We start from the raw sequence: 25,991 nt of genomic DNA, 5'->3' as shown, positions 1-25,991 counted from the left end.
TCATGGCTCCCTTCCATGCAGTCCCCACATCTTTGCTGGTTCCTCTCTCTCTCCTCTATTAACCCTGGAGGTTCAGGGCCACGAGTGCAGGCTGATTTTGGTGTCCAATGTCCCGTCCATGCCAGCAGCACACATGTGGGATACAATTTGTTCCTTACAAAGCCCCCTCCCGGCAGGTGTCCGCTCCATGCCAAGCGCAGTGCCAGCCCTGGGCTGCTGGCTCTCCCCTTGCCCACCCTTCTCAGTCGTCCCCACTCCCAGCTCCCAGGCTCAGGCAGTGGGAGTCCCAGATAGGGAGCTTCACTTATGATTTTCTGGGGAGAAAGAATGACACATGGACCACAAGGCAAAGAGAGAACAGCTTGGACCGAACGCCAACCGCAGAGGCCTCTCCAACGCAGAGCAAACCTCACTGGACCTAATTAGTGTGTCGCTGATAAAGCAGCAACCGACAGTGGATTCATGTTGGGGAAAAGAAACTCTGCATAAGGCATGAAGAGCAGAGGGTCAGAGAGACGAGAGCGAGAGAAGGGTGGAGGCCACTTGTCACATCCATTCCCAACCCCGCCTCTCCATGCTGAGGGGGGAATGCCCAGGGTCATTCTGTCTGGCTCCCAAGGGGGAGGGGTGGAAAAGGGCCAAAGGTTAGGCCCAGAAGCCCTCTGTCCATCTGTCCTACACGAACTGGCTGCCAGTGACCCGAGGCTGCTCTGTACAGTGGGGCAGGCAAAGCACTGCACAACTCTAGAGGTGCCATTCGCAGGACAGTCATCGTCGTTTGTGTACATATGACATCAATTTTCTGGCAGATCTCAGTAGACTGTCTCGAGGAAGGGATGCCTCTTTCTAATCTGCACAAATGTGCTATCTAACTCTGACCCCTCAAGCATGTTCTCTGGAGGAGCACAGACACCTTCTAGTAGTTCCTAAACTATCCCGAGACACTTCAGGGAGACCTGAGAGGCAGTGAGTGCGGTCAAGGAAGGACATTTGGGCTCAAGTGAAAGCCAGGCCACTTACTGGCTGCAAGACCGGGGGTCCTCCTGGAGGCTCAGCTGCTGTCTTGGTAAAATGGTTTCTCTTCTGCTCTGCATTGGTGCCCTTGTCCCATCTGTAAGTCTCCCCTTCTCCAACTGATTCCTCCCGGAGTCTCTTCTGAGCTCAGAGAGACCATCACAGGCTAGTGAGGGCTTACCGAGCTCTCGTCAGAGGTCTTTGCATCTTGCTGGGCCACCCCCAGGTCCAAGGTCCCTGTGGCATTCTTGCATGCACAGTGGGCAGCCCCCACACAGGGGGAGCGGGTGTGTGCAGGACTCTGGTCCTCACCACTGTCCACAGCCCTGCGCCCCTACAGACAGGGCGGACCCACTGGCTTAGGACAGACGGCTCCCCTGGGGCTGCTTCCTTGGTGCCAGCCGGTACTTACCGCCCTCTGTCCCCTTCTGTTCTTACAATAGCCCTGCAAGGAGGAATTACCTTCCTAGAGAAAGAACCACCCTAGAGGGAGGCCAAACCGAGGCTGGAGGGGCCAACCTGTCCTAAGTCACTGCGGGAAAGTGGCCGACCGACTCCACAGACCAAGCTCTCCCCTCGACCTGGCTGCCTTGACAGCAGGCAGGCCAGCAATGCCGGGGACCCAGATGTCCTGAGTGCCTACTGTATGCCATGCCTTGGACTAGGTGGCTTCCCACACATCCTTGTTAAACGCCTGCTACTGGCGGAGGCAGAAACGGCTGCCAGGGACTTCCAGTGGGCCAACTTAGGGGGCATTTGTGTCTTGTGTCAGGAGACATCTACAGTGTGCCACCAGAGCGGACATGCCACTGTACTACGGAGAGGTTATGTCCCCATGGGAAGGAAGCAAGAAGTCTGCACGAGGAGGTGGCAACAGGGCTGAGTCCGGATGCTGCACGGGCAGGGTTTGGCCAGGAGGACAGACAGCAAGGGCATTCCAGGGGAGTGGTAGATGGAACCAAGGCCTGGTGGCAGGGTAAGGCGATCTGTTAGGATTTGCTGGAGCCCCGGGGGCTGAGGGGCTGAGGTGGGACAGGAGCCTGGGGGGCAGACCAGCCCGGCCAGGGAGGCCGCGAGGGCCAGCCTTCATACTTTGCCCTAAAGGCAAAGGTGGGTCTGACAGCAGGTAAGGGACTGAAGGTTCTAGCCTATTTTAGGAACCCCCTCCCCCAAAGGCAGGAGTCCGGGCCACTCCTTTCTGGTTGAGAGAGGCTGAGAACCCAGACCCAGGCAAATTCAATCGCTTACTGATTCTGGATTCAGTCATTAAAGAAAAAGTTCTAGGACTGACTGCAAAGAAAGTCCAGCAGTTGAGGGGCGCCTGGGTGGCACAGCGGTTAAGCGTCTGCCTTCGGCTCAGGGCGTGATCCTGGCGTTGTGGGATCGAGCCCCACATCAGGCTCCTCTGCTATGAGCCTGCTTCTTCCTCTCCCACTCCCCCTGCTTGTGTTCCCTCTCTCGCTGGCTGTCTCTATCTCTGTCAAATAAATAAATAAAATCTTAAAAAAAAAATACATAAAAAAAAAAAGAAAGTCCAGCAGTTGAGACCTGAGAAGCTTTTCCTGGGGAATAGAAATGGAGCAGAGGTAGGAGCTGTCCCTGCTGCCCACTCCCCCCAACCCCCCCAACTGCAGATTCTCTGCATTTTCCTAAAGCTGGTGCCCTGTGGATTTTTCTGGCTCTCGGAGGTTTCCCAGCCAATTCTCACAGAACGCTACACTACACATAATGTGGGCCTGGAATGTGCTCCCCATTTAAGGCCCCGACACCCCAGGGGGCAGGTTTGAAGGGAACATAGAGCAGATCTGGTCTCCCTGGAGGAAGGGACATGGTGGGCAGAGCCTGTCTGGGGCTGCGGGCAGGGAGAAGAGGGGAGCGAGGCCTCAGAGGGAGATGGGACAGGAGGGGCGTGTCTTGGCAGCATCTGCCTGGGGAGTGGCTCAGCACTGGGCTCACATGGGCAAGACCAAGACGCTCAGGGCCGTATAAACCACTCGGAGCCTGTTTCCCTGTGTATAAAACGGCAGCAGTGATATCTCACCCCACCGGGCTATGAGAACACATGAGATGACAGCTAGGAGAGCATTTGGTAGTGGCAGAACTGTGGTACGGATGGGTGTCATGGTGGGGACCTGGGACTCCGTCCACACCACCACCCGGCAAGCAGACCCTTTCCCTGAACTACCTGATGGATGCCTGATTGCTCTCCAGTTGAATGCGACTTTCAAATTCGGGGCTCGTGGCTGGAGCACCCCCGTGGCCATGGTTAAGGTTTTATCCTGGTGTGGGGTGGGGTGGTGGCAAGGATCCTTGGGGGTTTGCACACAGAAGAGGCAGGACACAGAGGTTCCAAGGGGTTCCAGAATCTGACTATTGGGTTTAGGTCCTGGCTCTGACACCTATAGAACCTTGGGCATTTTATTTTTTGAGTTTTAGTGGGGTATAACTGACAAACTTGGGGCAAGTTATTAACTTCTCTGTCTCCGTTTTCCTATCTGCAAAATGGGGATGAGAGTAGGGCTCTCCTCCAAGGGCAGCAGTGAAGATTAAATAAGCTGACCTATGTAATCTTCTTGGAGCAGTGCCTGGCCCAGAGGAAGTGCCATAATGCTGTAGGCATCTGATTATTACACATGGTCCATAAGAGCCCCGGCCACGGCTGACGCAAGGAGAGATGCGGAGATTTACCTGCACTGGGCCACGTTCGTGGTGCTTGCCCTGTTTCCCCTCACCCCGCTGGTGAGCTTCAAAGTCGGGTTCCCCTGGCTCAAAGCCGGTGCTCTCCCCACTGAACCAAGCAGCCTCTACCTAAGAACCATGGGGGTAACAGGAACGGGCATCTACTGAGCGCTTACTGTATGCTGCGCTCTCAGACAGTGGTGACCCCATCTCCCCACACAGGGAATGGAGATCACGGGCGGCACCGTTTCGTCACATCCCTGCTCAGTGGCTCCCTCTCGCTTGCTGAATTCAGCACAGGCCCCCACCCTGCTCTGCTCCCACTCTCTCCCTTCACATTCCCTCCACCCCTGCTCATCCAGGCCATCGGGGCCTGAAGGCTGGCATACGCCTGCCCAGCTCCCCTGTGCCTGTCTTGGGAATTCACACCCCTCCTCAGAACTTTAAGGGAGGTGAGAACAATTATTTAGGAGTGTTTTTGAAAAGAACTTTTGAGGTTCTTTTGTTTTGTTTTGTTTTTTTTGGTTGTGTGTGTGTGTGTGTTTTGTGCATTTACCCCCATTGTTAGTTTCCTATTAGCTAACCCCACCTTGAAGTGATTTATTCGGGACCTTCTTCTGCAACATCTTTCATTTTCTAGACACAATCACGTCTTCTGGTAGGAATCCCTTCCTCTCCCGGGGTGCCTAATTACTCCCGAAGATGGGATTATTGGTGCTAATGACTAAGTGGGGAGATGGCTGGGGAGGGGCCGGGCCGGGTGGGGTCTCTGAGCTGCAAGGCAGGGGCAGCGGGAGGGGGGTGGGTTCTTCCTTTACTCCACACCTGCCAGCTTGGTGAGGGAGTCAGTCTGCGGGCCGGGCCCTCTGCTCCTCCTCACGCCTCTGGCTACACACACCCCGGCATTTCCTCCAGGCCTTCCCAAAAGTGTTTCATTTCAGCTTTACATCGGCCCCAGGAGACAGGGACACCTATCTTCGTAGAAGATGAAGTTAAGGCACAGAGAGGTGAGGGAACTTGGTCAAATAGCGAGTGGCAGCAGAGCCAGGGTTGGGGCCCAGGCGGGCCTCCTGGCTGGCCTTCTCCTCAGTACTGACCTCCCCTCCCCGCACAGCTGTCCCGAGGCAAGCATGGCCTTGGAGCCATAAGACTTGGGTTTGAGGCCCAGCTTGACGTCCTCACAAGTCACGTCACCCTGGACAAGACTTGTAACCGCTCTGAGTTTCAGTTTCCTCATCTGTGCCACAAAGCTAACAATTCTCGCCCTGCTTTCCTCACAGGAGAGCCGTGACCAACAAGCCCAGGTGCGACGCGGCTGGGTAAGCTGTGACGGGCCGCCCCAAAGCAAGGGAGGGAGACTGAGGGTCCCAGCCTACCTCCCCTCAAGGACAAAGCGAGGGAGGGCACTGGGCTCCCACTGAGGAATGAGGTTGCTGGGACTTTCCCCTTTCCTCAGAAAAGGCCCGAGAGAGTCTCACAAATCCACAACCCTCTCCTTTCCAGACAGTTTTTATTTGTGGCTCAAAGTGCAGGCTCTGGGTTCAGACAGTCACAGGCTCAGCTCTTGGTGGCCATTTACCACTAAGGAAGGTCACTTCACCTCTCTGAGCCTCGGTTTCCTCATCTGCAAAGGGGATCCTGACAGCCCCCACCCACACGGTTGTTGTGAGGATTATATAAAGTACCGGAGCAGGGGGCCTGTCATAGTCACTCAGTGCTCCAAAGGTGAGCCTTCACACCCCGCTTGTCAACCTCCTCCAGACCCTTCAGGGCAGCTCCTCTGACTGGCGGCCCAGCCCCGCCCTCCTGAATCTGTGGGGTGGCAGGGCCGGGAGCCGGCAGGGGCAGAAATCCCATCAACACCAGAGACTTGGACAAAAAGAAACTGGGGGAGCTCAAAACGCGGACGCCTCAGCTCCCGCACCCTCTTCTGCTCCAGGCGTGGACCAAAGCCCCAGCTCCAGACCCCAGTAAGGAGGGCACTGATAAGGACGTGAGGAGCACAGCAGGAGAGGATGGTGTGACATGGGAATGTTTATTTTTTGGAACAGAAGAGTCAGCAGTTTTCCCTAATAGAGCCGCAAACCACGGGGTCCCAGAGGGGGAAGGCTGGACTCAGCCTTAGTGACATAAACCCAATTTTCCCTACTTTGCTCTGTGGACTAATCGCCAACATGATTTAACACTCTGCTGACTGTTCTCCCAACCCCATCCCTCTCTGCCCTGGGAAAAAACAGATGTCTGCCCTGGGGACAGCAAACTCAGGAGCAGGAGGTCAAGGCAGAAAACACATGGGACTGGGAGTGAGGTCACCTGATTTCCGTCCCAGTTCCGCCAATGATTTGCTGTGTGACCCATTCTGCGCTCACACTGACCCTGAAGGGCAGGCACTATCAGCCCATTTTACAGATGGGAACCTGGGGCTCAAAGAGGCTGAGTACGTCACCTCAGTTCACACAGCTGAGGGACAGACTTGGGATTCCAAGCCTTGCCTGGCCCCGAAGTCTATGCCTTTGGCCTCCAGTGCATCACCCCTACACATCTCTCTCAGGGACCTCGACAATCATTTCTTGAGTATTTGCTACACGCCAGCCTTTGTCCGAAGCATTGTACACATTTATCTAATTCAGTCCTAAGAACACTAGAACACAGTACCACTATTTACCCTGTTTCGTAGATGAACAACCAAGGCTTGAGAAGCACAACCGGGCCGAGGCCACCCAGCAGGAGGGACGGGGCTGGGACTGGAGTACTGGAGCGTGGCGTCTATGCGTTCATATTTTTCGATCATTTCTGCTAGTTTGCACTACCTGGGCCCCTCTTTTCACACGGGGCAGGGCAGCTGGAGGGTGAATTCCTTGTCTCCAGTGCAGCAGCCAAGAAAATCTTTTGTTATAATTAGGAAGCTAGTCAATGGCAGGAGGCGGGGACGGGGCACGGAAAGCTTAGGGCTAACAGCCGGCCGACCTCAGGTTTGATGAAGAACAAAACAATTAGAACAGGAAACCCACACACGGTCTATACATGTCACCTGGCTGTACTTTCTCGGTCCACATTCTCTTCCAGCCCTGCAGCTGTCCTCCCTCCTGAGTTCCAGCTCAGGAGCTGCACAAAAGGCAGACACGCATTTGTCCAGCTCCAGAGTGGGGGCTTGGGGGGGGGTGATGTCTTTAAAGGACACCAGAACGCTTGGAAGAAAATTCAATCACTGCTTCACTGATCTGGATTTTCATAACTCTCACCCCTGTCCTGCCTTCCCCGGCCAGAGCAGCTGAGGTTTGCGACTGACCTACCCACAGCACGGAGGAAAGGGAGAAAAATGTGGAAACGAGTTTGTTCATTTGGGTGATGGAGTGCCCGCTCCCCTCGCCAGCATGCAGGGTTCAATAACAGCAGACAGGACTTCAAAAAATTGCAGCATAAATAGATGAGCCCTTTAAGGTAATAGAAATTCTGTCATCCAGGGGAGAAATATAGGCACCGAATCCCATGGGCGGGGACACCAGGCTCCTCTCCCCCGCCTCCCATGCTCCCCATTCCCATTATAGCCAGAGCTGAAAGGGAGCATCTGCTCTGAGCAATGACCAGAGGGCCCCTTATCTCCCAGCCACATGGGTTCCACGCAGGGAGGAGGTCTGGGAAATCCAGGCTCTGCAGCTCTGGCGACCTCACAGGCCATTCGCTGCAGGTGCTAAGGTGGCAGCAATTAGTCTGAGAGCAGCAGAGGCGGCTTCATCAGGCTGGCCACCTAGGTGAGGCCTTAATTGAAGCAAGCTGGTCGGCACAGGCTTGCGCAGGGGCTGAGAAGCTGGCCTTCTCCCCCCACCCCCACCCCGCTGCCGTGATGAGGAAGTCTATTCTCGGTTCTGTGGCTGCCCTTGGGAACCCAGGAGCCCCCATTAATCCTGCTGCTCCCAGCCAGAAGGAAGTTTCAACTAACTCTACTCTCTTCCTCTTGCTTCTCTTTCTGCTTGTATCCCCAAAGAGGGCATTTCCACCAAGACCAGGCAGTCTCTTCAGGCAGGGGACCCCATGGGGTAAATAACAGCAGTGGCAGCGTTGGCAATAATAATAATTGATAATAATAAGCTAACTCTTGCTGGAAGAGTATTAATATGCCAGGTATTATTTTATATGTACTAATTAATCAGCCCAGTAACCCAATAGGCTTTATTATTATTCCCCTTTAATATATGAGAAAAGAGGCACAGAGAGGTGAAATATCTTGACCAAGGTCGCACAGCTAGTAAGAAGCAAGGCTGGTATTTGAAGGGAGGGAATCTGGCTCCAGAGCCTCTGAGTAACCATTACGTAGTATTGTGTAAGGTAGAAGCTTTACCATTTGCCCTCTCCCAACCCAGAAAAACCCAGAGATGATTTCGGGGGGCAGCTATTCTAGTCCCACTGCCATTACCTGTTTGTCTAAACTGCAGAGAAGCCAATGGGTATTTCTCAAGCCCCAGCCCTGCTGGCGTGGGCCCTCAAAATATGCCATGAATTTCTTTCCTATAAAGGTCAGTTCTGAAAACTTCTGCTTTAAAGGCATTCATTGCTCTTCCCCCAAATTTATTGATTCCAAAGCGAGTACATTAAGAGAGAAGTTCATATGGACCGGGGCAGTGGGGGAGGCAGTTGGAAGAGTGGGCACAGAGTTGGAGGGAGATAGACTCTGAGTATGAGGAGATGGAAGGCTTATTTCTGAAGACAGGAATATTCAGGGAAGGCTTCATGGAAGAGGCAGCCTTTGCTCTCAGCCCTGAAAGGCTGAGAAGGATTTTCATAGACTGAGATAAGGACAGTGGAGAGAGCATTCCAGGAGGAGGGGAAAAGCTTGAGAAAGGGCACAGGCAGAGGCCCCCAGGCAGACACTGTGCTTGGGGAAAAGTGAGTTATGTGTGGCCACAGCACAGGTTTACAGCAAGACTTAGCAGGAGATGAAGTTAGGGTGGACTAACTAGTTTTAAGGGCAGGTTACAAAGGACTGGAGTTTGAGATTTGTTTGTGGGTAATGAGAAGCCATGGAAAAGGATGATGTGACTCCAAATTCTAAGTGGATGGAGACAGCTCCACTTAGTCCCTTCAACCACAGTTCAGCTATTCCCTCCTCCCTTCCTGGATTAACCTTCACGGGAACACGTGCAGGACTCTGCTGGCCTGAGCCCCCCTGGGTTCAGACCCTCACTCTGCCCTTGCCCACCCCTGTTCCCCCCTGGTGTTCGGACTGGGTGAGGACCCTAGGTTCTAATAGAACAAGAGCAACCTTGGAGGAGAGCCTCCTGGTAGCTGTCCGAGGTGCTGAAACAAAGTCTCTCCCAATTTTAAGCCCTCCCATTTTAATGACCAGTTTCCATAACACTGTTCCTGTTGGGTAGAGAATATCATTCCCACTTTACAGATAAGAAATAGAAGTCCTGAAAGTTAGCAGAACCAGTGCCAGGAACCTGGTTTCTCACCTTCCAGTTCAGGGCTCTTTTGCCCCACCCAGCAGACCCAATGCAATTCAGCAAAGCATGCCTCAAGTGATTCCACTGCTGTTGCCAAGCTAACATGTAAAATACCTAGACTTTATTCCTATCTCCAGCCCTATGTCCACTGCCCCAAACATTGACAGGTGTGTCCACCCCACCATGCCTCCTGAGACTGACCCACGGGTGCTTGGGTGGACCTGCTTGGACCCATAGTTGTGTGTATTCATGACTCTGCTTGCTCCAACAGGAACCCCCGGGTGTAGGTCATCTTGACACTCTCCTTGATGCAAGGGGTGCTAGGCTTGGAAGAAGCATCGCTCCCCTACTATTCTCACAGTGCACCAATAATTACTACCATTTTACGGGGTGCTTACTGTGTTCCAGGCACAGAATGACAAACTTTCCATATGAAGATTCTCAGTTTCATGGCAAAGCCTCCTCTTAACAAATGAGGAAACTCAGGCTTAGGCAGGATAAGTGACTTGCCAGGAGGCAGAGTGGGGATTGGGGGGCAAGGATCTGAACTCAGTATTGTGTGGTTCCATGGTGACCTGTCAAAGTCTATCATCTAACCTATGAGAGTTCAGTGGCTTTGTGATCCTGGGCAAAGTCACTTATCCTGTTTGAACTTCAGCTCCTCATTTTCAAATTGAGGAACATGAAAGTGCACCTTCACCAGGCTCTTGTGAGGGATAGAGATGAAGCATGCAGCGAGGACGCATAAGTGTTTGCTACTAGTGTGAATATGATTATCGCTGAGCACAAGCTCTTTGAAGGCTGGGTGGATGTCTGATTAGCCTTTCCATACCCCCAGCTGCCCCCCAAGTCCTTGGCAGAGTAAATATCTAGAGCTCTGGGAAAGAAGGAGAAAGAGTGTGAGGGCCAGCACACCGAGAGAGCCAGGTGGGGCTTGCTCCTGCCCCATATCCTCATGGCCTCTGCAGGGGTTGGGGACCACCTGGCTGGAGCATCACGTCACTGGACTCCCGGGGGTGGTTCTGCACTACCTTACTAGTGCTCCTGAGGCCATTCTCAGCCCTCAGAGACTGCTTTCCTAAAGTTATCCCCACATCCTCCCTAAAAAGCCCTTGGCCGGGAGGGTTCTGGTGGGAGGGGCCAGCTGAGGATGTGGCCTCACATCCATTACCATGTTGGTTACTCACATCCGATAGCAGGCAGGACTGACGTGACTCCCATCTTACAGATGAGGAAACTGAGGCCCAGCAAAGTGAGGCAACATGTCCAAGTTTAGAGAGCCCAGGATGGAGGTCTCCAAACACTCAGAAAAGGGCTCTTTTAATTAGTCTCTAATTAATTGCTCATCCTAAAAATCTTTCCAGGAAAAGGGCAGCTGCATAAATTTATAGACTAACTAGCAAATAAAGGCATTGCTAATTATTATTGACTGCAGGGCATTCTGGGGAGGGTCTCAGCCAAGTCGGCTCTGCTGATTGCCTCAATCCCTGACCCTGACCAGAGCTAGCTAATTGCAGGAAGTTGCATTCATTCAGAAGCTGGGGTAAAGGCAACAGTAATGAGTTCCCTCTTGGAGTCTGGTGCATGCAGGAATGAGTCACGCTGGACGAGAACAATCGACTGTTCTGTAATCACCTCCAGCAGCTCCTGCTCAACACCCAACAGGGCCTCAGAAGAGCCTTTCCAGGTATAATGACGCTGGGCAGGAGGAGACGGATGAGAATTCACGGGCTCTCACCAGGGCAGTTTGGCTTACAATCTGCCTTAGCCCCGAGCCCCAGGAGGGTAGGCCTCCACAAAGAGATGATTCCTGCAAGTGCCAAGTCTCCCAAAGTTCAAGGGCAGGAAGTCATTTGCATCCCAGATGGGAGGAAGAGAAGCAGTGGGCTGGCCTCCAGACTGCAGGAGCCCTGGCCTGGGGGCAGCGCGCACAGAGACACTGGCCTTCCTAGTCCTCGAAAGGTGCTAATTCTTCCTTTGATTGAGGAACAGTGACCAGGCAGGCAGTTGAGGGTGAAGAAGGGGAACATGGGACTCTCGGCAGACCCATATACGATGTGTACAACCGCTCCCTTGGCAAAGACACACACACACACCCCTCCTTGCTCCTACTTCCCTTTATATTCTCCAGAGGGGTGTGTTTCCTAACATGGTCCATGGAGTCCACAAAGTGGACCACCTTAGAAATCAGTGGGTTCATTTCCCCCTACACACTTATCATTTACAGATGAAGGAATTGGGACCCTGAGAGAGCTGGCCACCTGCCCAAAGTCATAGTAGCCAAACTGGGCCCAGGGTGAGAAGGCCCCACTAACAGTTCTGGTGTGGTCAGTTCATTTGTGCTTCTGTCTCCTGATCACTTGGCGGCGTGAAATTTTTAATCCCAAACAACTATTCTCTCCCACCCGAGCCCCAAACCTAGGGCACTCCGTTTTTCTGTGGAAGTGATGGCCAAAGCTCACACCAATAAAGGTAATTTAGGAAGGAGACCCGCAGGAGGAACAGACTTCTTTCTCTTTCAAAGACGTCACTAGAATTCATTTTCACCCAATTTTATCTGCACTAGGGAGGAGGAAGAAGGAACTGAGCAGAGTTTTGTTCTAGAGACCAGGGCAACCTGCCTGCAAAAGTCTCCAGGCACAATCCACTCTCCCACACCATGACTAGAGCTTCCTCATAGATCAGAGGATCTCCACCTTGGCAGCACACTGGCCTCAACTAGACCTAAAGTATCAGTGTCTCGGGGCGGGGGGGCATCAGTGTTTATAAAGCTCCACAGGTGATTCCAATGGGCGGTCCAAGTTGAGCACCACCCCTTCCTACTCAGAGTGAGGCCACCGGCCAGCAGCACCAACATCAGCTAGAGCTTGTTAGAAAGGCCACCCCCACCTACTGGATCAGAATCTGCGGGTCAGAGGGCCCGCCGCTGATTCGTACACTCACTAAAGTGTGAGAAGCACTGGGGTGAGGTACCTTCGACAGTCCATATCTCCACCTGGCAGCAATTTTGCAAGGTGTTCCACTCCAGAGGTGAGGAAACCCATCCTGAGAGCGGTTAGCTCACTGGCCCAAGGTCACGCAGTCGGTGACAGGACAGCCAGGATGTGACCCCAGTCTGGTTCCAAAGACCATAGTTTGTACTATACCAACCACTTCCTAGCGCAATGAAATACATGGCCGTGGGGGACCCCCAAGCACTTGGGTCCTCAGACCCACTGGGCATGCCCCGCCTTCGAACAGGATTCCACTTCCACTGTCAAGTTCCCTAACCTCATAAAAACCAGCATAATTCATGAGAAAGCACAAATAGTAAACATGTGGAGGAAAGGTTCACTCTCCCTAGTAATCAGAGAAATGCAAATTAGAACAACATCGAGGAGCCATTTTCTACCGATATAATTAGCAAAAAAAAAAAAAAGAAAAAAGAAAAGGATGTTAGCAAAGTTGTTCTGAAATAGGTACATTCGTACATAGCTGGTGGCGGTATAGATTTATATAACCCTCAAGGAAAGTAATATGGCAACATCCATCAAGAGCCATAAATATATTATGCCCACTGACCCTGGGAATTCACCCTAAGGAAATAATTCAATAGGAGAGGAAAAGCTGTTTGTAGGAAGATGCTTATTGCAACATTTGCTGTGAACATTGGAAACAACTCAATATTCAGCAGTAAGGGGATGGCTGAGTAAACTGGGGGGCCCCGGCAGCTCCTGCAGTGGTATGCGGCTATTTAAAACGATAATTAAGAAGCCCGAGCAGCAAATGTGGGTGAAAGCAAGTAGAATGCAAAACCGTGTGTGCACTGCAGTTCTCATGATGTAAAACACTGTGTGCACAGGATTCAGACAGGGAGGAGCTGGGCTCAGAGACAACTGCTGTTCCAGGGTGAGGGGACAATGGAAAGACCTTCTCCTTCTATTACATCTCCAGTTACAGAAACTAGCAGAACCAGCCCTTCAAGAACAGCCTGGGGGCTCTGTGGTCCAGAGCCCTATCTCTGAGCGGGCCACAGAGACACTCCCATTCTTCATCCCTGGGCAAAGGGCCACATCCCCCGATTCTCCTCAGAGATGGGAGGAGCTGGTCCCTCCATTCCTGTGTGGGGTGGGGAGCCTGGGGCCATGGGAGACCCTTCCCATCTTACCATGAAGCCCGGGGCACACGTGCAGCTCCCGGTGATGCTGTGGCAGTCGGCGCCGTTCTGACAGGTGCAAGGCAGCCGGCAGCCGTTGCCGTAGTAGCCAGCAGGGCAGGACTCGTTGCAGTGGTGGCCAGACCAGCCTGGCTGGCAGGTGCACGCTCCAGTTACTGGGTGGCAGCTGAGCAGAGGAGAGAAGAATGAGAGGACAGTCTGGCCAGGAAGACAGCCACGTCCCACCCTCTGCCCACCCCAATTCTGGTCTGCCAGGGTAGCAGGATCCAGGGGCCTCTGAGGTTAAATTGTACACTGCCTTGTTTGTCAGAAGTTGCCGAGGTCACATGGTTTTAATGGCTCCAAGAAACTGGGGCTCACGGAAATTACATAATTTGCCTCAAGTCACATAGTGAGGAAGCAGCAAAATCGGGACTATAACACAGGTGTTCTGACTCCCAAAGAAGTGCTCTTTCTAATACAAATACACGGAGTCCAAAGAAGGAGGCAACCTTCTTCAGTCTCTTCCCTAGGACTAGGACACCCAGAGCCTCACTCCCACTGTACCAAGGCAGATGCCTGGCGTAAGGGCAGGCACGAGACGGTTGCAGTGATGCCCAGTGGTTCTGCATATTGTAGATACTCCACGGACATTTGCTAAATTAAAATGAGACCTCAGGGCAGATGTGGCCTTCCGCCTCTGGCAATGTCTACACTGGAGAGAATACCTTCCATCTGGGCTTTGCTAGTGCTTTTTAAGGGTTAGTGTGATCGTCTCCATCCCCATCCGTCCCCCAGAGGCAGGGGATGCCCGGCATGACCAATAGAGAGTGGGCATTCCCTGCCTAGCAGAGGTCTGATCCAGCAGTCACTATCCATTCATGATCAGAGGGGATGCCGGTGTGGTGACCGTGTGCTTCTCAGAGCTTCTAGGGGCAGGGTAAATGCCCAATGGCCCCAGCTACTGTGTCTGAAATCCATCACTACATTTGCTCAGAGCCCACACTTCCACTGGGCTGCTCCCAGCTAGAGCAGGGCAGGGGTATTAAGGTTGGCACATTCCTGGGAGATCTGAGACTCCTCTGATGGGCAGTTTGGCTTGAAGACTCCCCATCTTGCCAGTCCTTCTTAGAACTGTGATACAGCCTAAGGCTTTCCACCCAGCCTTCCTTCCTTCCCTCTCCTCCACACGGCTCAAACCTACACTGCAGCGTGATGTTTTCCCAGCCTCCCCAACCCCCTCCCCGTTTTCCCTCACAGCTGTCTCCCTGGTAAATCTCTTGTATGTGGGGAGAACCCAGACTAACACTCCAGAGAAGACGCTGGATGGTAGTGACAAGCCGACCTTCCTAGATTTCCTGTGTCACCTGCCTCCCAGCTCCGGAGTCCAGCTCAAGGGATAGGATCAAAAGAAACATGCTTTGGGCTGGCAGGGGAGCCTGGGTACAAGTCTTCATTCTGCTAAATTCCACAAGGACATGGGCTTTGTCTCACTGGGTGACTGGTGGATCCCCAGTGCCTGGCTTGTATTCACTGCCCCATTAAGTATCTGGGAGTGAATAGTACTTTCACTACAAGTAATTACTGTCTGTGTCTATTGACTTATCATCTGTCTCCACCACCAGGTGGCAGCTCCATGGGGGGAGGCCCTCTGTCTACCTCACCTTCTCTGTATTGTACCCCAGGGCCCCGCAGAGTCCCTGGCACATTGGAGATGCTCAATACATATTTGGCAAATGAATTAATGAATACACTAATTGTGTGAAGCCCAGCCAAGCTCTTTCTCTTCCAGGAGCCCTGGTTTTCTCACAGAAAATGAGGGATGGACAGGAGCAGACAGTTCCTGAATAGTAAGTGGAAGTAGCTAATAATCATTTTGGAAAATGTTTAGTCTCATTAATTACCAAGTCAGAATAACAACTGGAAATCACTTTACCTCTAACAAAATAGTCAAGTTTTGGTTTTGTTTTGTTGTTTTTTTTTTAAAGAAAAGGGACAATACTCAATGCTGGTAAAGTGTTCTGGAAAACTGTTTGGGGTTATGTATCAAGAGTCCTAAAAATATTCAGACCCTTTGGTCTTATAATTCCATTTCTAAGATTCTAGCCTAAGGAAATGATCAGAGTTGTGAAGAAAGATTTATGCACAGAGATGTTCCCGAAAGCATTATTTATAACAGTGGGGAAATGGAAGCAACTTAAATAATAATGTGACCAGGCTATTAAAGCACCAGGCACTTCACACATATTTCCAATCTTCAGATAAGCCTGTGAGTTAGGCATGAGAGCCTCTATTTTACAGACAGCGCTTGGAGGTTATGTGACTTGCCCAAGGTCGCACGGCTAAGTCAGTGGCAGCGGGTACTCAAACCCAGGTCTGTCTGACTGGCTCGTGCTGCCCCTGGCAACAAAGTGCTTGTTAAATGAATAATGACAATTTGTATGAAGGGATGTCAGAGAAGTATTCAAATGTTTTCCAAACTCGTTAGTGATATAAGGTGAAGTGAAATAAGCAAATTATATACAGTCATGATCTAAAATATGGAAAAAAGATGCCTATATATGTGTGTGTGTATATATATATATATATATGTGTGAGTGTATATATATATAGGGGGGGGGACAGAGACAGAGACATGGATGAAGAATGAACAAATCACAACAAAATGGTTTTGGGGCTCACCTCTGGGTTGAGAAATTATGAGTGATTCGAAGTTGTTTCTTTAAATTTCTATGTATTCTCGAACTTTCCCAAACTGGGCATCTGTTACATTTATAAACATGTAAAGCAATGAAAATTGTATGTAGAAAAGAAGACTCATGTAAGAGGATGAGGGCTTGAAGACTTCCTGACCTTCCTGGCTCCAGACAAACTCCTCCCTGAGCCCCACACTGTGAGCGGGAAACAGTAGGTTGCATGGGTGCTATGGGGCGGGGGCCCCCGCGTGGTGGCCCTGACCTTCAGCCGGACAGATGTGGGCCACGCCACTCTGTCTCAACACTCTGAGCCAGCCCTTCTCGGTTCCAAACTTCCAGGGGCCTCCCCTGGGGTTAGAGGGACTGGCTCAGTGACAGCCCTGGGGACAGACACACGAGGACCTAGCAAGCAGCATTGGCCGTGGCCATCAGCTCCGCCCAGCCCCGGCAATGCCCAGGGGTCTCAGGCGCGCTTATGCGCTTCCCATCGGTGGACACTCTCAGTGCAGGCGTTGGCTCTGGTGGGCCCACCACGCTGTGGGGAGCCTACAGGCACGAGCCAGCTGGCACACGCTGACTTCTAAGCACTCCTGCGATGCCCGCTTGCTGTCTCCGCTGCCCGTGTTTTGGCTGCTTAGGGCTGTGTTCGGTGCCAAATTTACTTTCCACTCTGAGAAACAGAAAGCTCAAAACGGATTCTGAAATCACTTCTTTCTCTCTCCCTAAAATTCTATGTAAAAAACAAGATTTCTAGTTTCTTAATTTGATGGCTTATCATCTATTATAAAACTTCTGAAATCCCTTTGAAGAGATAGTGCAGAGCGATGGCTGGTGGAGTGATTTACGACCCAGCACTGGGTGCCTTCCTCACGTCCGCTCTCTCCCAGGCACCCCCTGCTCCCTGCTCCGTGGGGGCATAGCCATTCCCTTTGGTCACACGGTGGGCAAGTGACTGCTGGTGGGGCTCAGGCAGAAGTCACAGCGGTGTTCAGGCTGGCTCAGTTTGCTCTCGGTGTTTTTTTTTTTTTTTTTTTCTTGCCTTTCTGCCATTTTCTCCAGATACAGATTAATCACAAGTTAATAGGAGCCGAAAGCTGAACAATACAGGAATCTTTTCAGGGTGGATTTTTTTTTTTCTTTTTTTTCTTGGTTGCTCTGAGATTTCTATCAGTGCTGCATCTGTTGGCTAAATAAAATCTTTCAAAAATAATACACGATCATGCTGCTAGAATTCGTCTATGACAATCCAGTTGTGGTGGGGACATGACAGAGGCCTGACACACGGGCACTCTCTTTCTCAAGGTTATTCCTTTACGAAGGAGGAGCATTTCTTTGTGTGTGCAACAGAGCACTTATAAAGAGGACGACGTGATGGGGGAACCTCGCCAGCCACTTCGTCCTTCCCCAGGCACATGGATTCAACCCCTTTGAAGCAGCCTCTCCAGAGGGGCACCAGGCAGAGGCTGGGGCCAGGTGAGTATGCTTTCCTTTGGTCGGAGGCTAACAGTACTCTGTCCCCCTGGGAAAGATGCTCAAGGCCTCGCAAGCCTTCTTGGTGGGGCTCTGTCGTACGCTCTCTTGGAAGCCAGAGGGACAATGGGGCTAGGTTTCTGGGGATCCCACACTCCATCTCTCAGGGAGTTGGGGGGAAGTGTCCCTTCCAAAGACCACAAGAGAATTTTTACCCCCACGGGCTGATGAAGGTGATGGACGGATTGGGAAACTGAGACACAGAGAGGACAAGTACACATAACAGGACATTTGCTCAGACAGAGGTAGTTCTGAAGGCAGGACTCAGGGGTTCCAGACCCCACCCAGGACAGCTTAACTGCCTCAAGACTAGGAGTCAGAGTCCCCCCTCTACTTTTCTTGGATCCCAGAGAAGGCTCTGTGATGGGACAAAGGCTCATGGAAGAGAGGAGTGACCTGTGTCCCCACAGAAGAAGAGAGGTGCTCTCTGTGACCATGAGAACAAAGCCCAGGGCAGCAGAAGAGAGTACAGTCAGGCCAGAGGCTCTAACCGTGGGCGATGTTGCCTCTCCCCTCTGCACCCAGGAAACAGCTTTGCCTGTCGGAACTTGGGGGCCTGGTTGTTGCTACTGGCGTCCAGGGGGGAGAGGCCGGGGATGCTGCTGAGTGCCCGACGAAACACATGAGTTCCCGCATCAGAGAGTTATACAGCCCAATTGTCAACAGCGGCCAGGCTGAGAAAGTCTTGAGTTAGAGTGAATGAAAACGTGTGAGTGTCGTGGGTTCCATTATAAGGGCCAACGTGCCGATCACTAAAAAAAATAATAAGGCAGACATCAGCTCGGGGGCAGAACCACCTAGAGGAATGGGCTGTTTCGAAGGAATTCAGTGATTCTTCTCACTGAAGGTCTGCCCTGTGCCAGGCACCGGGCCACACTGAGGCCACAGAGGGGGACCAGCCAGGCCACTCCCGCCCTCAAGCTCCCGCCCTCAAGGAGCCTAGGCTGTGACACAGCTCAGTGTCATGCAGACATCGAGGAGCCCAGCCTGGAGCCCCCAGTTCTAAGAAACACTACTGACTCCTAGTCCCTGCAACAGGACACGTGTTAAAGACACTAAAGCAAACAATCATCAATATATTGGATGGGCTGGGATTAGCGACGGAGAACAGGGAGTCCTTCCAGATTAATAATGCATCGAGGACTCCTTCAGAGGAAGAATAAATTATGCAGGGCACGGCTGCTCAGGCACAGGAGGAAAACAATAGCTCTTTAATTTGGGGGTTGGTTGGATCTCTGTGGCAGGGATTCTCCCTGCACTGGACCTCAGTGGTGGCCTTGCTTCCCGGCCCTGAGACAGTCCTCCCTTGGTCGCCGCAGGGGTGGGGGCTCCTGGTGCTGTTCTCCACCAGTGCAACAGGTTGAGGCAGCTGCCCAGCCCCTGGCCAGCCATATGGAGCCCCTCTCTTGAGAGGCTTAGAGCTCTTACCCTGTCCTCCAGGCTTAGCCCAGATGCCACCTCCTCCAAGAAGACCTCCCCGACCAGCACAGCAGTTTCCTCTGGTGCTTTCTATACAAGGCCCCGGTCAGTTACTTGAGCACATGTTGGGACCGATTCTAAGATGCACCTTCCCCCACATTTCACATCTCACATATTGGATGTGCTGTACAGTCAATGGTGTGTCACGGTTGTGTGGACAGCATTCTCCTTTCTTAGTAGTACATAACACAGAGCTGTGCCTCACTCCTGCTACTGTCTCGTATTTGCAGAAATATGGGAGAAGGTGCTCGGTGTGTGCGGGCGCTCCAGACCCGAGTTCCTGAGGGCTGGACTGGTGCCCAGGGACTCTCTTTCCTCCTTGTGGTTCGGCCCTGCAGGCACTTGGTGTTTGCTGAGTGGATGACTGAGTGAATGACTGCTCGGGTCATAGACGGGCCTGCTCGGCTGGTTGCAGAGCCCCTCTCATCAGCCTCCTTCCCAGCCCTCTGCCTTGTGGGTGGCAACATCCTAGCCACTCAGCTCCGGGGACTGAGGACCAAGGACTGATCCCACCTGAGCCACAACACTTGCTAAGATGCCCCTGCTTGCGGTGACCAGAGGCTCTTGGGGGATTTGTGGAGAATCAAAAGCTGGAAATGAAGAGGGAGCTGAGGCCGAGTCCTGGCCATTCCAGCAAGTGGGCTGCAAAGAAGAGGCATCTCTGGCCTGCAAACGGTAGCCCCCTCCCCCCGAGCTGCCAGTCCTGCCCTGAGCTGTCCTGCAGGTCTGAGGGGAGAAGGGAGACTCCCCCACCCTTCAGCACCCAGATAAGAGGCAGCCACATCAAGGGCCCTGGAGGCCCTCTCTGGGGCCAACAGCCTCATTTACTACCAGAGGGTGCTGCCAGCTGCTGCATGAAGCAGGAAGCGAAGAGATGCGGAAAGGAGAACTGGGGGGCGGCTCTGGCTTCTCTGCTCCCCAGATTCAGGCTCGTCTGGAAGCAGCGCTTGGTGCCAGCTTCAGCTAAGGTGGCCTCAAGCCCAAAAGGGCACAGAGTGCAGGGAGAGGCTGGCCCTGATCTCTGTCTCTCCTGCTTCTCCCCCCTCCTGCTGGGACAGCCCTCTCCAGGCCCCGGGAGAGCCCTACTGATCTCCAAGGTCCCTTCCAGTACTGGCCCTCTGCGGCTCAAGCCTCTGCTTCTGCCCCGGCAATCTTGTCTCCAGGCCTCTAGGGGTTGGGGAACGGCTAAGTTAGATGTGGGGCCTGTGGAAGGGACATTTCTCAAGGACCATGCCCTCAGAGCCTGTGGCACGGGAGCCCAGCCATCCCAGCACCAGGGGACCCTGCGGCTCCATCCCACCCCACTGCCCTCAGGATCGCCAAACTCCCTCCTTGCTCCTTTGTGGTGGGTCTCAGGTTGGCCCGTTTTCCAAGCTGGCAGCCGGGTGTGGCAGACAGAGGCAGGTGACTTGGGTCCCAGTCCTGGCTGTCTGTGCAGCTTTGGCTTCCCTTCTTTTCATCAGAGTGGTTAGTTAGCAAAGGCGACTACTGAGGTCCCAGCTCTTTTGCTGTCCTGCCTGGGTCACCGAGCTGGAGACAGGGTCGGGTGGGGATGTCTATGCCCTGAGAAGCCCCCTCTCTACCAGTGCCTGCCCACCCAAGCATCCCCAGGCCCCCCTGGACCCCAGCTCGTACCTGATGGTGTTGTCAGCATTACAGGGGCAAGGCAAGGTGCAGCCTGGGCCATGCAGTCCCTCGGGGCACAGCCGCTCCTGGCAGCGCGGGCCTTTGTAGCCAGGCTCACACTCGCAGGCACCGGTGGTGGGCGAGCACTGGCCCCCATTGTGGCAGTCGCAGCGCTGCGAACACTGGAAGCCGAACGTCCCGAAGGGGCACTCCTCTTGGCACCTGCAGGACAGCAGACCGGGGCTGAGGTTGTGCCCCCTCGCCACCCCTTCCAGATCCATCCAGCATGCACCCTCTGCCTCCAGGCCCCGGGCCTGGCGTGCTGCACCCCATCCCAGAGTGCTGCACCCGGTCCCAGCCTCCCTGGCTCCCTTCTCGTCCTTTAGGAAGCTCCTGAGGTTCAGTCCCTTAGTCAGGTCCCCGCTTCGTGCCTGGTCCCCTTCTCGGTCCCCCGGCACTGAGTTTGTACTTTCATATTTCATTGCTTCTAAGCCTGAAATGTGGTTTTTATTTCATTTTTTGATTGCAGTAAAATATATGTAACATAAAATTTACCCTTTCAACCGTTTTTCAGTGACATTAAAGACATTCGCATTTTGAGCAACCATCACCACCATCTCCAGAACCTTTTCATCTTCCCAAAGCTGAAATTCTGTACCTGTTAAACAATAAACCTTATGCTTTTAAAATACGTTTGAGCATCTCTGCCATCAGTTCCGTCTTCTTACAACTTGCGGCATGTCATGGGTTAATTATCAGTGTTCTCATTCTTAGCAGTAGTTACAACGATGATGCATTTTCCCATCCGTGGCCTCTTAGGTGTGATGAAACATAGTCCTTTCACTTCTACTCACTGTTCTGTTTCTTTGCCTTTTGGGCAGATGGCCAGTCTCCCTGGGTCTGCCTGGAGACGTGTCTTCTCCACCAGTGTGGAACTTTCCCGAGCACCAGAGGCACACTCCTTCACTAGATGGGAGAATCCCCCACAACAGCGACTATTTCCTCTTCCTTGGACGGGGGCGCGGGGTGGGGTGCCCAAGGCAGAAGGTGAGCCTCTCCCACCAGCTGGTCAGCACCCCCCCCACAAGGAGGAGGGCTGAGCCCCTTTTGTGTCAAGCAGTTTGCCTGCTCCTTGGAGCTCCCAGTGTAACCATAATCATTCCACTCACTGCGTCACAGCCACTGGTTGTACATCCTCTGTGGAGGACTGTGGCGTCTGCTGCTGACTGCCCAACACCCCTCACCCCAGACCGGGGCTGTTCCCCAGTGATACAGAGTCACTGTCACTGCCCCGGATCCTGACAAGGTCAGGGGGACACCTGGGTCACCCAGGGTAAAAGAGGTGGGTGGCTCCTGCATCCCAGAGACAAGGGAAGTGGCCTCTGGGGTTCTGCATGACCCACGTCCCGGCACGGCTCCAGCGGTGCGGAAAAGTCAGTCCTGATACCTGCTTTCTTGTCATAAAACGGGACAATAATTACTAAAGCTCACCAGGTTGTCTGAGGATCACACGAGATAATGCATGTAAACGTTTGGAAAGGTGTCCCACGTGTGGTAAGGGCTCAGGAAGAAATGTTAGTTATTATTAATATTGTTAATACTGTTTTCTGAAGTTCCCGGAACAGAGCCCATCCGACCTTCTGCCTCAGATGCTGGCATGAAAAGGCTCGAAGGGAAGAATTCCAAAATGTTAACCATGGAGTGGATGTGAGGAATTCTGAAGTGTTCTAACTGTCATCTAGACAAGCATTTTCCGGTTTCCTGTGCCTTCCACAAGAACGGGGGGGGAGGGGGCAATAAAAGATGCTTTTAAAAAAACAGAATACAGCCCTAACTTCTTTATTAAACCTTGGAGAGCCAGGAGTTGGAGCCCGTGCTGTTCTCCCCAGCAGGGCAGGCCGAGCCGTGTCTGGGGGCCCTTGGGTGCTGCTCACACAGGCACGTGGCGTGGCCGGGCCCTCGCGATGTTGTTGGGCTGGGTGGCGAGTGCCCGAGGCCCAGAGTGGCTGGGGTGTTGGACGCAAGTCTTGGCAACGCTGCCTGGGATGCCGCTGTCTGTCTTCTCTTTGTCACCTTGTGCCCAGGATGACAGGGAGAGGAGGAGAGTGACTGGGGTCTAACCTCGAGGGCTTCCCCAAGGAAAATGTCATCCATTGCCCCCTCACAGAGTCACTGCGGCAAAAGGAGGGATGAGGCAGAATGGAGGGGCAGCAGGGATGAGGACGGCCACAGCCTGGGGCAGCGGCCGGAGAGAGGCTCCCAGCTAGGCAGGCCCTGAAGCCGGGGTCTGGGCCCCTGAAGCAGTGGGTATGCCCATCACCCTCACTCTGGAGCTGAGGGGGCTGGGATGCAGACAGGTAAGATGTATTCCAAGCTCAGACTGCCTGCAAGTGGCCGAGATGACCCCAGGCTGTTGCCCAGAAGATCTCGGTGGCATTTTAGCCAGGCCGAGGTCCCCTTTGGGAAGGAGAACAGAAAACAGAGGGAGGAAGAGAAAAGAAGGAAGAGGTTGTCTGGAGAAGAAACAGAAGGTAGAAGACAGGAAGGAGGAGAAGGAGCGGGATGGAGGGAGGGAAAGAGGGAAACTGAGGCAGAAGGGCAGGACACAAAGTTTGAAGGGCTGGAAAATCAGTATCAGAATTGCAGCTCCTCTTCAGCCTCAGAATGGATTTTCCCAGAAGTCACTCAGTTTGGTTCTCCTCAGATGTCTCAGACACCAGGGCAAGAAACCCAAGCCAGGAGACCCTCTTGACAACTCCCCTCTTTCCACTGGAACATTCCTGCTCCCTGCTGCCCAGCAGGACCGGACAGAGCCCTGGCCAGTGAGCTCCTCCTGGAGGCACTCCCCCACCCAGCCTATTTATGAAGTGACTGACTCCATAGCCCCAGAAAAAGAATCTGGAAATGAAATATTGACAAGCTAATCCATTTACATAATCAGCCTTTTTTTTTTCCTACTCACAATTTAAACAACTTATTTATTTAGAGATCAAGCAATGACTGCTAATGAATTTTCCACAAAGCACGCTAATAACGGGGTCTGTGGAACAGAAGGGTAATCACAGCAGGAATTAGTTTTCTACTTAAACATCCTTCCTTTGCAACATATCAATCTAATGTGTCTGATATTGCCATTAACAACCAGATCCATTGCTCAATTAAATTACAAAATGAGCTGCAAAACCCTCGTTATGTTTCATGTTTAATTTGCACTGAATTCTGCCTATCCGGGGAGGCCCGCATTATTACACCCACTCGACGTTAATACGCTTGCAATGATTTGGGGAGGGTTAATGCAGCTGTCACCTACAAAATTAATGGAGGCAATTTTATAAAATATTAAACACTAGGCGGCCCGTTGAGGTGGGAAACCCAAATGCTACTTGGTTCTCCCACTGAACTCTCTACAGTGGATGGGTGAAGCTTGCTCAGAGGGCCCCAAGGGTTTGGGATTTCTCTCTGCCCCAGGATCAAGGGCTGGTCCCAACAAGAAGAGGGACCGGGATTACTTTTCTGTTGGGGACATCCTGGCAGCGAAAACCAAGTGAGCCCACGATGTACGGTCTACTGGTTCAGAGTCCAGGCAGCTGGAAGTCAGGCCTGCTCCTCTCCAACAACAAGTGAGTTGGAGTACCTCTCACGTGCAGGTGGACTGAAACGAAGGGTCCTGTTCTGGTTCTGGGGTCTTCCGGCTCCTGACCCTACTAGCGTATCCTGAGTGTTTCCTTACTGGGGGAGAGGGTGAGGATGGGAAGTTGGGCTCCGTGCTTCAGTCCCCCCTCCCACCCACCTCCCCCCAGACACCCCCTCCCTGACAGAAGTCAGGGAGGATCTCCAGACGCCATACCCCATGTTCTAAGGCTGGAAGCTCACGGAGATGAACACTAGCTCGCAGCGATGAGATCTGGCTCAAAAGACTTGGCTAGAGGCAAAACACGGAAAATCGCTCTTCTGGACATCACCAAGGATTTGGGGCTTTGACTCCAGTGACAGTTGGAGGAGTCCAATTATGTTGTCACAGCCAGAAGGATCGATGAGTTGGCGCAGCCTTGATCCCTGCTTGCTGATGTTACCTGGGCTGGGGAAGCAGAGGGATGGCGAAAAAATGTTCCTTTTGCCTCACTTTGTCTGGGCAGAGTAACATAATCTAGGGCCAGAGACGAAACATGGATTCCACAGAAGCAGAGAAGGGGTGTGAGAGCCTCTGCCCTACTGCTTCTCTCTCTTCTAGAAAAGGCATGTATAGTTGAGGCTTGGCTCGGGTCCTGTCCGAGGCAAATGTCCTCTTCCAGCTCTGAAATCACTCACCATTCAACACACTAGTTGTTGCTTCTCTCTCTTCCACTGCACCTACCCTATCGTTGTGGCATCCTTCTTCCTGCCATGGCAAATGTGCACATACGGGAATTCCTCAGTGATATGTTCTGTGGGCTATCCACTCTGCAAGGCTGTTTGATTGCAGAACATTAGAGCTCCAGTTCGGCTATCAGGCCACTAGCGCTCAGAGGATGCTAACCGATGCTAGTATCCTTTGGGTACAACCCAAATTAAGAATCAAACTTCAGTTCTAGAAGAAATTATGCAAAATGTGTGAACTGGTTTGCACTCCCAGCTTCTTTGGATTATTGGTGCTGTTGCCTCTTTCCAGTAAAGGCAGAAAGCAGAGTGGATGATAGGTGCTCACCTCCCTCTCCCGGGCAGTCAGGGCAAGCGTAGGGCTTGGGTCACTGGGCAGGGGAAGGGGCGAGTGTGTGTGTAGCAGGCCAAGGGCCAAGAAGGATGAGTTGACAAATCTTCCTGGCAGGAGGACTCCGAAAGCTCTCTGAGAAAGCAGGGAAGCTCAAAGAGGAATGCTGTGCGGGCTGATAAACCTCAGCCACTCTCTGCAAGACCGCTGGGAAAATGAGCACCACACATAGCGAGGACGACAGCTGACCCTTCTCCTACCTGTCCCCCATGTAGCCAGCTGTACAGTGGCACTGGCCAGTCACGTGATCACACTGCCCTCCGTGGTGGCAAGGACACTCCTGGCTGCAGTTCTGGCCGAACGTCCCCGGTGGGCAGGGCTGGGCACACACTGCTCCCTGAAACAGAGGAGGGAAGACACACGTGACGCCACTCTCTCCTAGAAGCGGCCCACCCTAGGGGACCACACTGTTTCGTCAGCGCGACTTTCTTCCCATTGACAGAAGTATAAGAAGCTTGACATTGTGGCTCCAAAGCCCCATTTGAGAGATAGAGAGACTGAGGCCAACTGGCTCCTCCAATTAGTCAGGACACATTTATTGAGTGCCTACTGTATACCAGGCGTTGTGCTAGACATTAGGGATATAAAAATATGAGAGGCTCCATTTGTGATCTCCCAGTTTCCTGGGGAGAGAGGCGAGG

The 25,991-nt window shown here is 52.8% G+C and overlaps 1 protein-coding gene across 2 annotated transcripts in view; it reads right to left on the bottom strand.

Moving 5' to 3' along the window:
• MEGF11 (multiple EGF like domains 11) overlaps window positions 1–25,991 on the bottom strand; it is a 219,194-nt gene that overhangs the window by 39,417 nt on the left and 153,786 nt on the right. For both annotated transcript variants that reach the window (XM_002914259.4, XM_019794154.2), the window contains exons 7-9: window positions 25,551–25,687; window positions 20,613–20,825; window positions 13,285–13,459 (exon numbers count right to left, since the gene is read on the bottom strand). In XM_002914259.4, coding sequence (XP_002914305.2) covers window positions 13,285–13,459; window positions 20,613–20,825; window positions 25,551–25,687 — 525 coding nt within the window. The remainder of the gene's footprint in view (window positions 1–13,284; window positions 13,460–20,612; window positions 20,826–25,550; window positions 25,688–25,991) is intronic.

Source organism: Ailuropoda melanoleuca, chromosome 5 (assembly GCF_002007445.2).
Source record: "Ailuropoda melanoleuca isolate Jingjing chromosome 5, ASM200744v2, whole genome shotgun sequence".
NCBI classification, from domain to species: domain Eukaryota; kingdom Metazoa; phylum Chordata; class Mammalia; order Carnivora; family Ursidae; genus Ailuropoda; species Ailuropoda melanoleuca.
This window is presented reverse-complemented; position numbering and strand designations above follow the sequence as displayed.